The sequence below is a fragment of the Watersipora subatra genome, chromosome 4 (genome assembly GCF_963576615.1).
Source record: "Watersipora subatra chromosome 4, tzWatSuba1.1, whole genome shotgun sequence".
Classification (NCBI taxonomy): Eukaryota; Metazoa; Bryozoa; class Gymnolaemata; order Cheilostomatida; family Watersiporidae; genus Watersipora; species Watersipora subatra.
The window spans coordinates 2,653,698-2,670,300 of NC_088711.1; the positions used below are offsets into that span (position 1 = coordinate 2,653,698).

Here is a 16,603-nt window from a genome sequence, read left to right on the forward strand (position 1 = left end):
ATAATCATAATAAAATATTACTAATATAAATGACCAATAATATTTCTAGTTGGTGTTACGCCAGTAGAAGTTTGAGACAGGTGGATAGAGTTTTTATCCGCAATCGATGGTAAAACGCTGTCGTTATACTTTTAGAGCACCCCAAATTGCAATAATTATTTAAAGTGTTCAAAGCGGTGACGTGCTTTCACTACGAGAGAGCTCCGCCGTGTACATAATTGACGCTTATAAACAGTTAAGGTAAGCGAAACCTGCCAACTTTTATCTTCCAAAAACGATTACGAAGTATCGTGCTAATAGCCACCGTTCTGGGAGCACACGGCTGCGGGTACACCGTGAAAGTTTAGGCTATCCTTGTTCTATTTTGGATATTGCTTCTATTGGTTCAGATAATCGCAATTATTTTATCATTGGCTAATAATTTGCACACAAACATTAGATTGGATGATAAAATTCACGCGAATGAAATCATCATCTCATCAGATATCGCCTCATAGTTACCGTACTCATAAAATGGCTTGATCGGGCGTTTAGGTTTCCGCGTATCTTAATGTCGCAAGGCGCTCGACATGATTGAAGAAGACGGGCATTTAGTAGTGTCTGCTCCTGGTAAAGTGATCTTACACGGGGAACATGCTGTTGTTCATGGAAAGGTGGTAATTGACAACTTACAACATTTTGAATCGTCAAGTGACTATATTTTGCATAAAAAATTACATGTACTAAGTTGTTTAATGACATGAACATGTTAAAATTATATCAAAGTAGCAAAATTTAGAAGTGAACTGTTTAAGGTGAGCATGCTACTACATCGCAGAAGGTATGCTAGGAGAGTAGACGCAAAAGTGAAGAGTAGTTAGACGCTTATTAAAATCTGGGGATAGTAAAAGCAATGAAATACAGCCCCCCCCCCTCCCCTTTTACCAATGATATACAGAGGGCTGTATATCATTGGTAAAAGCTTTGAGAATCATTCGTGGTACTTTGTTTGCGAAAGCTATAAAATTTTATCGTTACATAGATCTCTAAGTATTTAAAATTAGAAAACATTAAGTCCTCGTTTTTAGCATATCACTTACAGCATGGGTGCAGTGCACTGAAGCATGAATTACTGACATGGTGTTATTATTAGTGATGGTTTATCTTCATAATGTGTCAATACAATGTTAAACGAACGAGATAAAAGTCGCTTACGCAGATCGTCTTTATTGTACCCATCACTGACTATGACATGGTAAAATATTGGATAAAACCATCTTGTTATCTTGTATTAGCGCAAGCTTTCCGACTTCAAAATTTTAACTGGCATACTTACTCAAGTAATGGTAGAAGTATGCCAGTAGTATCTACCTAGGTTACTACACATTTGGTTGTTTTACTCCCTTTTAGAAAGGCGTTTGTCAGAGATGGGTACTCGAGTTAACATGCTTGCTTGCTTGAGCACGCTTTAAGTGTTTACTTGCAACAAAATTTACATTACAGTTATTTGGTATCAAAAGGTTTACCATGTCATACTCTGCTGTGTTGCAGGTGCAAAATATGTGGAAATGTGATTACAAGCTCTTGAAGGCTCAAAAACGAACAGACACTCGCAGCCAATACGAAAAAGCTGTAGTTTGGAATCCATTTATTTCAATGACGTACTCAAACATTGTGGTTATCGTTTTTACATGTGCTATTATCACGGAAAGTGAAAGGCTAATAAAAGGCTTAATATAAAATGTCTCGTAGCACTAGTTCATGACAAACAATTCAGGTTTTACTGAAAAGCCCTTATCAAATATAGATGCTTGCTACTTTACTGTTTCGTTTCAGCTTGGTCTAATCATCTAACTAGTTCTAATCTGATCATGTGACCCATATTTCCTGCCAAATAGCGAGAACAATTTCTACAGCATTTTTTGACCATCACAGGGGACCAACAGGCTCGTCGTGTTTATCAGAAGATGATATGCACTCCTTCGAGCTAAGGTTAAAAAATTAAACGATTTTTTACGGCAGGTTATGAGATATCACTGCTCAAAGTGACAGCCTTACAATGATGATGAAATAGACGCCCAAGGACAATACACATGGTTTTATTGAATACGTGAAGTATATTTGTGAAAATATTTCGACGAATGAGGTTGCATGAAAACCTAAACAGAAGCAATCGTGTTCAACTACGTCCCATTTGAACCATTTTGGAAAGGGATTCCGACCTGCGACATTTTCTTAATGGCTGCGATTAACTATTCGTTTTTGAGCTTTTAAGAGCTTGTGATCACATTTCCACATATTTTGCACCTACAACACAGCAGAGTAAGACATGGTGTATCTTTTGATACCAAATAACTGTAATGTGAATTTTGATGCAAGTCAACCTTTAAGGCCCACCTCACAAATGAATTAAAAAGAATCGGTTCTCTGGTATTTTTTACTTACTGTGGAAATGTATTGACTCGGAGCATCTTACAAGTAAAAATTGAATCGAATCATTACTGTCACCATAGAGGAATTGACTCAATTCTCTATTTTCATTAAGCAAAACGACTCGAGTCAAAATGCACCAATCTTTCCCTTTATTATTACTGCGTTAACGGAAATATATCACAGACAGTGATGTCCTAAGTAACACAGTCTGTTATGTGTGCCAAAACAAAGATGTCAATGCAGTCCGATGTTGCTACCTGCACACGTTGTTAAAAGATTTCGATATCAAGGCGAATATTTTATTTTCCTATAATCTGCACTATGCACCAGCTTTATGGTTTGCCTCCGGGCTGACAATAAGCTTATTTATAATCTTTATAGCTGCTCGCAAATATTGTGCATTCCACCAAAAAGCCTTCATAACGACTCACCGTTGTACCTATACAAAAATAACGATAATGGATTGCAGTGTTATCAGATCCACCCAAAACTTTGCCGCAACAATCTCAAAAAGTTAGGTTATCATTGTGCAGTTTTTTTACTCACGAAATCAGCATAAAATTCACTCTTCTTAAATCTCCGTTTAGGTTGAATAAAAAAAATGTTGTAAACAGTCACCTGAACATATTTCTGCTAGTGAAATTCGCCAACACTGATCCAATGACATTTTTGGTGGCTACATTTTTATATTAGTTAATGTGTGTCTGCGTTTTGGTCAAACTGCAAAAACGATAGCGTGTTTCTTTTGCAGCCGGTTTCAATAAACTAAAAAAATATTAAACGTTCCCTTAACTTTTTAGATGCATTCATTCTTGTGCAGAATTTTTGACTGACGCTAGAAGACTTTCAATTGAAATTATAAGACAGAAACTCTGCTTTTACAGCAAAAATACCGAGTGTATGCCAGCAAAAAATGTTAGGCATGACTTAATTTCACCTGAAACAGCAATGAAATCCCGTAGTGAAAACTGTGAAATAATTTATATTTGCTATACAAACAGTCAATAAATAGACCGAGCTAATGTGTGTTGCTAAATTAGTGGTTGTGGGTTATTGTTGTTTTGATTTATTATCATAAGTTAATTTTTGTGAGAATTGACAGAGGATTGATTTTGTTTATTTGGCAGAATTGAATTGAATCGATTCATTGAAACTAGGGTAGCTAAAGAATTGAAAACTGAATTGTGATGTTATTGCAATGAATTGTGATGTTGTTGCAATGAATTGTGATGTTGTTGCAATGAATTGTGAGTTGAATCGATTCTTACATGACGTGATGCAAAATAATTTGGAATTGAATTGTTAATTTTCTGATGAGAATTGATATGAATCGAGTCATTTTTCAAAGCCTTATAAACATCTTTGGCGTTTGTTCTGAAACTTTTGCTTATTTGTCTGCTGATGATTGAAGTCTTTGTTTAGGCCTACCAACATCTTTGTGTTCAGGCAGCCATGACTTCCCATTTCAATATTGCTAGAAGAGCAACAGTTTGTGTGCTTCTATCAAAGTACTACAACCTGTTAAGCATTTAGTTAAAATTAGTTTTAGGTATTTGATCGCGGGTGTGTGTAGTATATGTGCTTTCAGCCATGGATTAACTTGAATTCTCACACATATTCTCATGTTTAAAACAGACTTGTTTGGATTCATAAACCGGCTCTTACTGACCTGATTCATAGCTGAATTAGGCTGTAAGTCTTAGAACATTCCTTTAGGTGGGTAGTTATAAAACATTGGCCACTTCTGCTGGCTGGTCTTAGTTCAACTATCGGCGGGCAATGTCCAACTCACAATCTTAATAGTTAATTTTAAAGTGATCATATTGCTTGCTAGGAGTTCAGGCTGCTAATTTTGCTCTATGTACAATTTCTTTTTGTAGCGATTTCAAAATCTTCTGACGCTTGCATGGCTAGTATGTTGCCCTATGCTATGGTCCACTTACTGTGTAATTCAAGGTTGTCTGCTCCCGTCCTTGTTATGTCTGCTGGTTTTATTCGTATTATTTTAGGGTTTTATTTTATCATTAACCATTTCTCTGAAGAATTCTAATCACAAATATCACAAATACCGAAGGCCCCGCTAGTAAGGAATTTCACTTTTATATCATTTAGAGCCTGGAGGGTTTCATAGCACAAGTATTTACAATTATCCATTAGCAAAATATGGCAGTAGGAAATGAAACAGGTATGAGCTAAGGCCCCATAAACAGTTTTTCCATCACATTTCAAGGATGTAAATTCTGTTAAGTGAACGACCATCTCTTTGCATCTCTTGCCAAATAAAGCAGCTGATCAGTCCATGACACAATGTTTATGTTAATAGCTGTGGGATACTGATAAATAGCTTAGGTTCCATAAGATTAGGATAACAATCGTGGTAGTTTTAGCGTCTCCCATTGCAGTTTGAGATAGAATTGATGCAGTGTGTTGATCGTTGTCAGATTATCTCAAGTTAATCATGTTTTTTCCTCTATATGCCACTTTATGTTTCTTATGATTAACTCAAATTAACCCTGTATGGGCTTCTCTTCTTCTTTATGTCCTCATCCTTGTTCCTTGCAAAGATGCCAATTTATTACACTATTTACCTTGAGCTCTTGCCTACCGCCCTCTGCTGATTCTCTTTTCCCAGCGCTGTCATTTATAGGATATCGTGTGTGGTAACATCAGTTACAAACATTTACCTTGAGTGCAAACTGACAGCTCTTAAGCCTAAAAGGTATACTTAACCATAATTTTCTTTGTTCTCGTGTTCAAGGGGTAAATTATTGTGTTCGTGCCGCTCAATCGTAATGTAAAGGCTCAGACCACCACAGTCAAACCGAGGACTTTATTTCATGTCCTTAGGTCTACATGACTATAGACATGCATCTACAAGTGTATGTTTAATTTTTAGCTGAAAATACCTTTAACCTATTTAAGGTTGGTAACTATAACAACCCTCTCCTGTTGTAAATTGTAATTGAATGCTGCACATAATATTCAGATATGAATGTGTTTGTTAACTTGGAGTTGTCTGCCAATGAACCAACTCAGTTCATGTTGCATAAATGCATCCTTTTAGCTACTTTGCCTCCTCTTTCGTTCAGAGACTTGAGTTTACTTTTCCTCTTAAAACTAGCATTACAGTACTCATAAGCAAAATAGAAGATTTTTTGTTGACTGGATGTATTGGACATAGCAAACATAGAATATATAGTTGTTCTGTTTGTCCTCTGTTGATCACTCTATTAAACTGTTCTCTCAAATGCCCTAGGCTATCAATCAATTAGCGAGTTGGCTCTATATCCCCTACATCGTTTCCTCGCACGATGTTTAGGCTCGGTCATTGCCAGGGTTCTCTCAACTAGATCATCCTTTATTTTAGCGGGCACTCGCTTGCAGCCTTGACCTTAGGACATACCTCCATGTGACTAGATCTCTGGATGGGATGGTGCGGATTTCTCTGCCTGACATAAACATCTACAGAGAGTGGCAAGTTCAGGACTTGAAGCTCAACTTTTTCATTAACAACAATTACAGTAAGTCAGATGTACTCCGCATTTCTTCAAGGTCTACTACATAAAGTATTGTGGTTTATAACAACTAGTTGGGTTCAATGTTGTGATAGGCTAGAAGGCATCTCAGAAGAGTATTTAAGCGCTTCCTAGCCAAATTTTTAATCAGCTGCTGATGCTCTTCAATCCTGCGCAGTGGTTAGCCATGATTCACTATATTATATCCAACTAGGCGCCACATGAACCAGCAAGTTGATCTGGTGACTACACGGAGCATTATGTTATATACTCATTTAGGTCAACTAGCTCAGTTTTTACCCCAGAAGTAGACGTAAAATGAGATGGTTGTTTTATTGCAAGTGTTGAAGAACATTGTAAAATGTACACTTCAACTGACCAATTGATTAAACTTTAACCCTAAATTAGATTCTAAATGCATATGTGAATATAATGAACAATATCTTCCGATATACTAAGTGTATACGATTAAAGTAAATGTAGTGTAATGATGCATGGCAGTTTATCTTTAAAGAAGTAAATCATCACACGTCGATTCTATACGCAGATATTCTACTCGTCACATGACAATGCATTTCCTCTAACCTTTCACACGTGTTTATGTCTCTGATGGCTCATTGGCAATGCGTGTATTCATTGATGTTTGCAGAGGCAGAAAACCTGAAAAACTGTTCCCTTCCTTCAGATGAAGAGTTTCAAAGTCTCTGTAGATACTGTCAAATAGATCCAGACACTACGAATACTATAGAGTTGGCTGTTATCGCCTTTCTCTATATCTTGCTCACCATATTGGGATCTGACAAGTCAGTACTACCATTCCAGTCTTTGAATTTACCCTTGTTATTCCAGGTGTTTGCTATAACCATCTTTTTAATGGATTCATTGGCGTAGGAACGTGTATATAAATAACATAGCCGTTGTGAGGTTAAAACAACCATATACAGGATGCGCTAACTTCTGGCAGTCAGAGAAATTGAGGTCCTACTTTGCGCTCTTCATCTACCACATTTTGTTGCAGATTGGAAGGCCTAGACTTCATGGTTAGCTCAAACCTTCCCACCAGTGCGGGACTGGGCTCCTCTGCCGCATTTGCTGTGACCCTAGTTTCTAGCTTGCTAAAACTATCTGGGCGTATAGGAGATCCGGGTGCAAAGTCATTTAATGCATGGACAGATGAGGACCTGGATACAATTAATCAATGGGCATTTGTTGCCGAAAAGATTATACATGGCAATCCATCAGGGGTGGACAACTCTGTGAGCACCTACGGTGGGTATACTCTGTGTGGAATGGTAACTGCAGTCATCATTGGTTCAGCCCATAGTAGTTAGTGTATACTCACCTGGAAAGAGAATTTGTCTATCTCTGTTTGGCTTCCGCATTATCTTGTTCTGTTTTCATAGGTTAGATGTTTAGCAGCGATAACACTTTTTTTGGTATGTCTTCCATTGAGCTGTTCTATATGAATATTAAATGCACTAATAACAAATCTTGCCCTTTTCAGGTGGTCTTCTCAAGTATCAGAACAAGCAACTACACAGGCTGGACTGGTGAGTCAACAGACCTTAGTGGTCTCACAGATCTACCTACAATATGCTCATTGTTGCCTCTTTGGTCGTCTGTTGAAATACCGCATTCTGTTTTTCCCAATATCTAAGCTGCTATGTTTTCATATATCTATGTTGCCTTCTGTCCACGTTTCCTTATATTCAAAGTGCCTTTTAACTATGTTTTCTTGTATCTACGCTGTCTTGTAACTCTTTGGCTGTCGCGTTATTCGTTGTGCCAAGTGCTACGGTGCCACATTTTTTTCAAAACACAGAATTTTGTTTTAGCTATTGTTCTGGTATTACATGGTCTGTCAAGCCTAAATTAACATTACATCATTAGAGCCCTTTCAACGACAGAATATGACCAATAATAGTACTTGTCTTGGGTGATCTTGTAGCAAACCAGATGACGCTGAATACAAAAAGCCTGTTTTTTGAAATAAAAATACAACTGTCTGGGCTCTAGTTCATATTTTATAAATGCTAGCCATTTTATTTTATCTATAAGTGCGAAAATGGTACCCAAAAGGTTAATTATGTTTCCTTTTATCTATATGTACTACGTTGAATCTATGCTTTTGTGTATGTTTTTTATACATGTTTCACTGTTCTTTGCAGTAAGCACACGCTGTCGGTTGTCATCACCAACACGAAGGTACCCCGCAGCACGAAGAAGATGGTGGCTGGCGTCGGGAACAGATTGAAGCAGGTACTACTTAGATCTAAGCTGGTTCTTTCCATGAGGTTCAATTTTTGTCATTCCTGTGCTGTTGTTCAATGGCTTTTCATGGCGACACGAATGATAATTACATGTAGGTCATATATGAACTAGTAAAAGTTGTTCAAAGGTGATACGTTATGTTGCTATTTCATGAAAAGTCTGTTTAAAAACATAACTCTATTACTTTATTAATTTTTGTTTTCTGTGATCAGGAGGAAATTAAGATTTATATTTGTACAAATAGCTCTATCAAAAAAACACAATTGTGATGATGGCGAGATACTAAGATATCATTAGGCGACAAGACCGAGGCAGCAAGCAAGCTCTCATTTATTTTTCGATAGATATGATTAACATTTATTAATAAATTTACATAAATCTTTCTAAAATTACTATTAATAGCTGTTAATTTTTATGCACCAAGCTGTAGACTGATTGGTATAAATGATTGTTATAGTGTAGTAGGTGAAGTAGTCGAGTAGAAGTCGAGTAGTAGTTCAGTAGTGGTTGAGTAGTAGTCGAGTAGAAGTCGAGTAGTAGGCGAGTAGTAGGTGAGTAGCAGGTGAGTAGTAGTCGAGTAGTAGTCGAGTAGTAGGTGAGTAGTAGTCGAGTAGTAGTCGAGTAGTAGTTCAGTAGTGGTTGAGTAGTAGGTGAGTAGCAGGTGAGTAGTAGTCGAGTAGCAGGTGAGTAGCAGGTGAGTAGTAGTCGAGTAGTAGTCGAGTAGTAGGTGAGTAGTAGTCGAGTAGTAGTCGAGTAGTAGGTCGAGTAGTAGTTCAGTAGTGGTTGAGTAGTAGGTGAGTAGCAGGTGAGTAGTAGTCGAGTAGTAGGTGAGTAGCAGGTGAGTAGTAGTCGAGTAGCAGGTGAGTAGCAGGGGAGTAGTAGTCGAGTAGTAGGCGAGTAGTAGGTGAGTAGTAGGCGAGTAGTAGGCGAGTAGTAGTCGAGTAGTAGGCGAGTAGTAGGTGAGTAGTAGTCGAGTAGTAGTTCAGTAGTGGTTGAGTAGTAGGTGAGTAGTGGTAACTAGTAGTAACTATTAACATTTCATTTGTATTATAGTACCCTGACATCATCAATTCAGTTATGGATGCTATGGAGGCAGTGTCTACACGGTGTCAGGCAGAAATCACCTCCGATGAGCCAATGAATGAGCAGGTGGTCAAGGTAGGTACTGTGTGTATATATACATTGCGTGTGTGTATATATACATGTATATAAGTATAGTTCGCCCTCAGGTTACAATGACCCTGTTATAGGATTTTGTTGCCTTACGATGTAGAACACGATTTTGTTTTGTCCTTTTCATACAGAATATTTTTCCATTCAATATCAACAAAAGTTTCTTTCGAAATTCTAATGTAGTAGTCGGTGTGCTGAATACGTCAGAATAACGAATATTCTGATATGCTATTCACCGGAATCTCCCCTCAACGCATGAAAGATATACGATGCTTAATCTCTCTCAGCTCAGCGTTATTAGTTATAGTGAAAGCGAAACCTGAAACAGATAGAGGATAAATTTTAGCTGATGAAAAAGTTGAAGTTCTACAACATACATACTGTACATACTGTACATGCTAAAGATACCTACTAAAACTTAGCTTTAAGTACGTATGTGGTTAGTATGGTAAATTCATTCAAGTTAAATTCAACGTTCATGCTATACATCTGTCTCCAAAGTAAGTACTCCCACGATATGTACTGCACATAGTACATCGTAATGTTACATTTTATTTCAAATCATAACCACTAAATATACCAGACTTACTGTAGGTAACTATAGTTACTAAGGTTAACATACTATTTTGTTACTAATTTTTGATGTGTACATAAATTGGTACAAAATCTCATGTACACAATGTGTATATAAAATTGTGATGATTTTCACCAAGGGGTGTTCGCATTAGATATTTACTATGGGTTTCCATACCACTCTATACCAAATTTTCTCCTCACGGTGCCAACACCAAAATGAATTAAAATCGTATGACGAGGGACCTCTGTAGTTTTGAAGAATGGTTTGTACTTACCTTTTTGCTACAGTCAGTTTCAAGGATGCAGTTTATCTTCCCATCAGGCTTTTGTTGAAGTCAGCCTGATAGCGCATCTCTATTTAACAGGAAATGATATCGATGAACCAGTCGCTCCTGTCTGTCCTCGGCGTCAGTCATCTGGCTTTAGAAAAAGTATGTTCAATTACTCACCAGCATGGTTTGGTTTCCAAACTTACAGGAGCTGGTGGAGGCGGGTGTACATTTACATTCTTACCTTCAGGTGAGCCATTGAGCTTTCCTTTTAGTTGGCTACAGTGCTCTAATTTTTGTTTTACGATGAAGTTGTATTCTTTTGTTTTTAAGAGTTATCTGCTCAGTCAACCGCCTCTGCTGCCAAGCTTTTCATGGTGAAAAAAAGAATGCCGCCTGCAGATCTTTGTCAAAAAAATTGGCAATGCGAGTTTGGAACATTTGACTTTTTTATACATGTATGTTGAAGTTTTAAGGTATGTCAAGCGAGTGTGCTGTACGATAATGATTATACTTGTAGATGTATCAGAGGAGCAGGTAGAGACAGTCATAGGGGAGGTCAAGCAGCAAGGCTTTGACTGTTGGAAGACAGTCATTGGTGGTCCTGGAGTTGGACTTCATTTTGGCGAGCCAAATTCTGACTTCACCATCCCCCTTGCATTGCAATCTCGAGCCAAGATGTGTAACATTCTGTAAGACTGCTTACCCAGTCGTTCTCTCAACTCGGTGGTCTCAGTGAATATCAACAGGTTATTTTAACAGAATAAGAGAGCTAATAATAATCATAATATTGACATGGCATCTTACTCGTATTGGACACTTGTCCTGACTATTTATAGCTCGTATCCTTATTCTCAGCAATGGCTATTCTCACTAGAGCTTTATTATATTGCGTTTAGTTATGCAGACTGTTACCTCTGCAGGCGTTGTATTAAATGGCACAGCATTTTTCATATATATAGTATAACCTTTCACTGTATGACATGGCATTTCCTGTGTCATTTGTGTCCTACAGCGTATCGACATAACATTCATCAAGATCTTTAGTTAATCGCGTAGCGCAATGATCTCTAATTTACACCCAAATTCAGTCATCACTTTTATGTATGTCACTCACTCGGTGCCTTGCACAGTGTATCAAACAATTTCATGAATCTTTGTATCATTGTTTGATTGTCGTGTAGTGAATATCTCTGAGTAACCACATTGATTCCCATCGTCTTTCAGCCTTCACTAATTTATAATCAGTTAAAAATACAAGTTTACAGACACTCACTATCTTGATCTATTACGATGTAAGATGCATGCTTTGACTTTTGACCTCAGTCCTTTTAATGGTGTTGGTCTGTCTCTACAGAAGTCTGTCTGTACTACATGGCTATCATGAAAATATACTTTCATACCGTCAATTCGGTGACTCTTCTGTGAGTGGTTAAAGTTATACTTTCTAGTAGGCTAATGATCAAATCTGTCTAAGTAGAATCAATATTGCAAATCTGCATTCATTCTATCTGGTCTGTTCATGGGTAGTAACACTGTAGTTGCCTGTCTTTCTGACCTGTAGACTGAGAGAGTGTTCAACTTCTAGCCTATGTCAGACTGTAGTTGCCTGTCTTTCTGGTCTGAGAGAGTGTTCAACTTTTAGCCTATGTCAGACTGTAGTTGCCTGTCTTTCTGGTCCTAGAGAGTGTTCAACTTCTAGCCTATGTCAGACTGTAGTTGCCTGTCTTTCTGGTCTGAGAGAGTGTTCAACTTTTAGCCTGTGTCAGAGCAGTTTGAATCCAAACTTAATTATAATATATCAAGTGTGCAGCATTAAAGCTTTACAAACAACGCATCAACAGTCGCTGGCTGTATGAATCTTATGCACTGACTTTGCATTATTGCTAGATATCATAGCAGTAATCTGGTAATATATCTACCGAAAAACTAGTATTTGAACACGACTTTTATTTGAGCGTCACCTCTATTTGACCACTACTATAGAAGGGTTTAAAAATTGAGCTCTACCCTTTAATTGAAGGCCACATCTACTTGACTGCCACTGACATTCTTTGATCTTGACAAACCCATAATAGCAAGTGATCAGTAGAAAAGTCTCCACAAAATCGTACTGAAAATGACTCGGTTACATCAAAAACAATTAATTCTTTCGTTGTTTCTGTTTGTATTGACACTGCTATTTAACTCAAAAGTTTTACGGTTTGCTTCGTTAAAACTTTGAAAGTACCACCATAAAAATATTTTACAACTATCAAGCTAATAATAGTTTCTTGTTTAATGTGGTTTTGATACTTCGATGTATGTAAAATACTATTTAGCAATTACAAAAGAATCTGTACGACTATTTTGAGACAAACTCGTGCTTAGCTCGCATCCGTCTAAAAGTTTCTCATTATTTGCACAAAAAGTTAACTAATTAGCACCGCGTAAAAGATATACATTGCTAAAAAATTGTTTGGATGCTAATATCAACTAGTTCAGTGCAAAAGCAGAGTTGAGGTCAGCAGACACTGCGAAAGAGATTAAACAGCCAGAAGAAGATAAAATGGTTTCAAACTGAAGTAACAATCAGAATGCAGCTGGTCGAGCAAACGATGCAAATACTGCTGTTTCAAAAGTGTTAATTTTTGTTACTGAATGTATTATAGATATAGTTTGTTGTATTGTTCAGTAACGTAACTGTGTATAATACAATTATTCATGTTTATACTTTTATGTTGGAGTTATTTTCTCATGTTGAGGTAAATAAGGTTTGACAGAGCAGTGTTATCGTCTGCACTTTCATGAAGAATTATTAGGTAAATCTGTTGTTGATTAAACTTAAACCTTGAGCTATATATAAGGATGAGCATGGAGGCTGAAGTAGTGAGCCTCCCTCATTTTAATCATACATTAGCGAGTGCTCAGACAAGTACTTACGGACAAATGATGCAAGTGTCAGTGCAGCCACACCCTCCATTTTTTATGCATCCTGGAGAACTAAATATACTGTACGAAATGAGGAGAAAATTGTATGACAATTTTGAGTTACTTTTGGATTTTTTTAGCTGGACAATGCCATCAGCAGAGCTCATTTATTGCCAGTTTAAGCAGTTAAGGTCTGAGGACAACTACCACCTCCAAGATGGTAGTCATCAGACAGTCGAGGGGAGACTAAAACAGTCGAGGAGTCTGGTGATGCAGCCTATCAACGTATTATCTATAGGGAGTAAAACAGGCAATAAAATAATCACTCTGTGTAAAATAACGAGCAACGGACATACCAGCAAATCTTTTAATGCCGCCGTTTGTATATGTGTGTTTAGGGGTTTCTCTGACAGGATGGTTGAAGCACCTCACAGGTTGCTCAATTATTCTCGTGAACTCATTCTTGTTGCTTGTTACACTTTAGATGTGCAAGTTGAAGGTACTACAAGCAGTATACTAGCGCATTGTACTATCGCATTCTACTATGTTGTCGAGAGGGTTTGTGCGATTTAAGGTACAGATGTTATAAAAACTACTGGATTTAGACTGTGTGAACCTGTATGTAAGGTTATTGACAAGACTGGGTTAAATTATAAAAAAGTTAATAAAAAAAGTTCCAAAAGCTTTGAAGCCTGATGCTAAGCCAGTAAAGCAGAAATATCGAGCACCTACATGAACTGTTCGTGAGAAGGTACATTCCGAGTTGGATCCACTACAGTCGGAAGGTTGTATTGAGCCTATCGATTCAACAGAGTGAGTTTTGCCTTTCGTGGTGGTGGGCAAGACATCTACTGATGTCTGTAATTGTAGAGACATCATATTTTATCAGCTTTAAATCAGAATATATACCGGTGGATTGTTTCCCTCTGCCGCATATAGAAGAAACAGTGCATGATGCGAAAGGCAAAGTGTTTAGCGCGGTGGATTTGAAAGCTGCATATAATCAGGTGCCTCTGACTGATAATTCTAGGGATATGACAGCATTCACTACTGCTCAAGGTTTGTCCAGGTAGACTAAGATTCCATTTGGCCTTCTGTACCTCGTCTCTTTAGTAAGCTTATGGATATAGTACTGGATGACTGTCGTAAGGTTTGTGTCTTGTATTTAGATAATATTTGAAGTTTGGTAGAGACACAATTTCTCATGACGGTAATCTCAAGTCTGGTATTGAGCAGCTAGCAGCTAGGCCGGTCTCATGCTAAACTACTCCTAAATTTAGACTCAGAAAATGTAGTGTTAAACTTCTTGGATGTCATATCAGTAGTGAGGGTATTGCGCCTCTGCAGGACGAAATAGCTGTGATGTCAATAGAGTGTAAGACTAGAAAAGACTTAGACAAGGTTTGTTGAGATTATTTAATATTACGATAGGTTTGTTCCAGGTTATCGTCAATGACAGGTGGTCTAAGAAAAATGATTACAGCGTGTGCCTCAGATAGTGAGTCACTTTAGTATAATGATAAAATTTTAACTGAGTTTAATACTGCCAAACAATCTATGCTATGTAGTGAACAGCTAGCAGCAGCCCACTTACTTCTCTATAATTATGGTGCCACACTGTATAAATGTGCTGGACACAGAGTAGCCAGATGGCGCTCTCAACTCAACGTATATAATTTTGACATGAAACATGTCAAAGGGGTTGATAATGTACTAGCAGACACTATGTCAAGAACTGTTAGTCAAGAACAGGCCACTTGTAACAGATGATGGCATTGAAGTAGTGGCTATAGTAAATGCTGCCTTAAACTTGAATGAGTTCACAACAGCTTGTCGATCAGATGTTGTGATTCGGGAACTGATCTGAGTTAACAGATTCGATTAGAAGATTCAGTCAAATGCGCTAGATTTTTTTTATTACAAATTAAAAGATGAGTTCGCTTTGCATGGCAAATTGGAGATGAAAGATGGGCGTATTGAGAGATGGGCGTATTGAGAGATGAGCGTATTGAGAGATGGGCGTATTGTAGTCCCTGAATCTGTGGAAAGTCGAGTTCTTGGTGTACAGCCTGAGGCTCATCAAGGTACATATAACCAAATCTAAGAGATACATTTGGTCTACTGGTTCAAAGGCATGTATAATTTGATTGAGAGTGCAGTTTGTGATCTAGCCTGTCTTGACAAATTGTTGTTTTTGCGGAGTTGTCCCCCGTTGAGCGGGCGAGCAACACAACAGCTTGTCACAAGACGTACTGCACCTGATGCATCAGCTGCACTTATAGGGAGTTGTTCTCTTCCGTCTATGCGGCTTGGTTGCGATGTTATGGCGGTCGCTCCATTGGTAATCATAACGAATTTCGTGCAAAAATGTATGTAGAAAAAAAATAAGATTACAACTGAGAACCAGCGACCAGTCTCTGTTGTAAACTTTAGTAGAACTTATCCAAGCATACCCAAGAAGCTGTTAGAAAACATTAACTTGGCACTGGCGTCAATCTCAACTGGATCGATCAGTGAGACTAATGCCCTAATCTACAGTATGGCAACCTTTGTCTTGGAGGAGATGGGTATTAAGTATAGCTGCACAATGATCGCGTTAATTAAATGATTAACGCAATCAATACAAATGCACGATTAACTGAGTTGAGCCAATTAATCTTCAAACAAAATGCAACCGAGGTGATGATCATGATGTGGTTTTTTGCAATGTTTAATACATTGTACATGATTTTGCCAGTCTTAACTCAGGCACGATTTAGGTTGTAAGAAATGTTGCATAAATTGTAAGAGAAGTGAGTATAGTTTTTCATTTGTTTTTTCCTCGAAGGAATTTTCATTAGTCGTGGAACTGCGACTACTCTATTTTTCTAGCGAGAGCACTCCCTATATAGATATACATATATTTTTCCCGGACCGTATAATGCAGTGTCGTATAGGGAGTGTTACGCCAACTGGAGTTACGTCATTTTCGATAGTTCCAAACAAACTCGCTTTGCTATATAAAGTTCTGTTGAAAATTAAGGTATCGAATCAGAAATACGACTTATACACAGTCAAAATCACCATTTTCTTAACCTTTTTTTATACCACAAATATCGTCAGAATTTTCTGTTTTTTTTTTCATGTATAACACGAGCATCTTATCTGTGGTTAGTTAGATTTACACCAGGCTAAAATCAAAATTCCGTTCATCTGACAGCATGGAGTTATTTCGATCTTTGCGTCAACACATTTCCCCTTTATTTTTTGAAATTTTAAATTTAATTGTGATTTAAGCAGCATCTTCATCACAATGGTTAATTGTCGGGCTGTGGGATGCTCAGGCAGATCGGAGTTAGGCCTACAGGTTTTTCAATTCCCAAAAGATCCTGAAAGAAGGAATGCATGGATTGTTAAAGTGGGCAGGTAAGATTCACGTTGTTTTTAGTGTTTGCAATTGTATAGATTTAGATATTACTATAAGTTTAATATTGAACT

The 16,603-nt window shown here is 37.6% G+C and overlaps 2 protein-coding genes across 2 annotated transcripts in view; one reads left to right on the plus strand and one right to left on the minus strand.

The window, feature by feature from the left end:
- Positions 1-647, minus strand: part of LOC137394706 (Golgi-specific brefeldin A-resistance guanine nucleotide exchange factor 1-like) — a 56,518-nt gene extending 55,871 nt beyond the window's left edge. Inside the window, exon 1 of the mRNA XM_068081475.1 lies at positions 625-647. Within this exon, the coding sequence (XP_067937576.1) occupies positions 625-647 (23 nt within the window). The remainder of the gene's footprint in view (positions 1-624) is intronic.
- On the plus strand, positions 514-13,743 carry LOC137394707 (mevalonate kinase-like). Its single transcript, XM_068081476.1, has 10 exons — positions 514-653; positions 5,780-5,933; positions 6,577-6,730; positions 6,946-7,196; positions 7,432-7,477; positions 8,096-8,186; positions 9,252-9,356; positions 10,313-10,466; positions 10,737-10,908; positions 13,267-13,743. The coding sequence occupies exons 1-10, from the start codon at positions 570-572 to the stop codon at positions 13,697-13,699; spliced, it is 1,644 nt and encodes a 547-aa protein (XP_067937577.1). The 5' UTR covers positions 514-569; the 3' UTR covers positions 13,700-13,743.
- Positions 13,744-16,603: the final 2,860 nt, after the last annotated feature.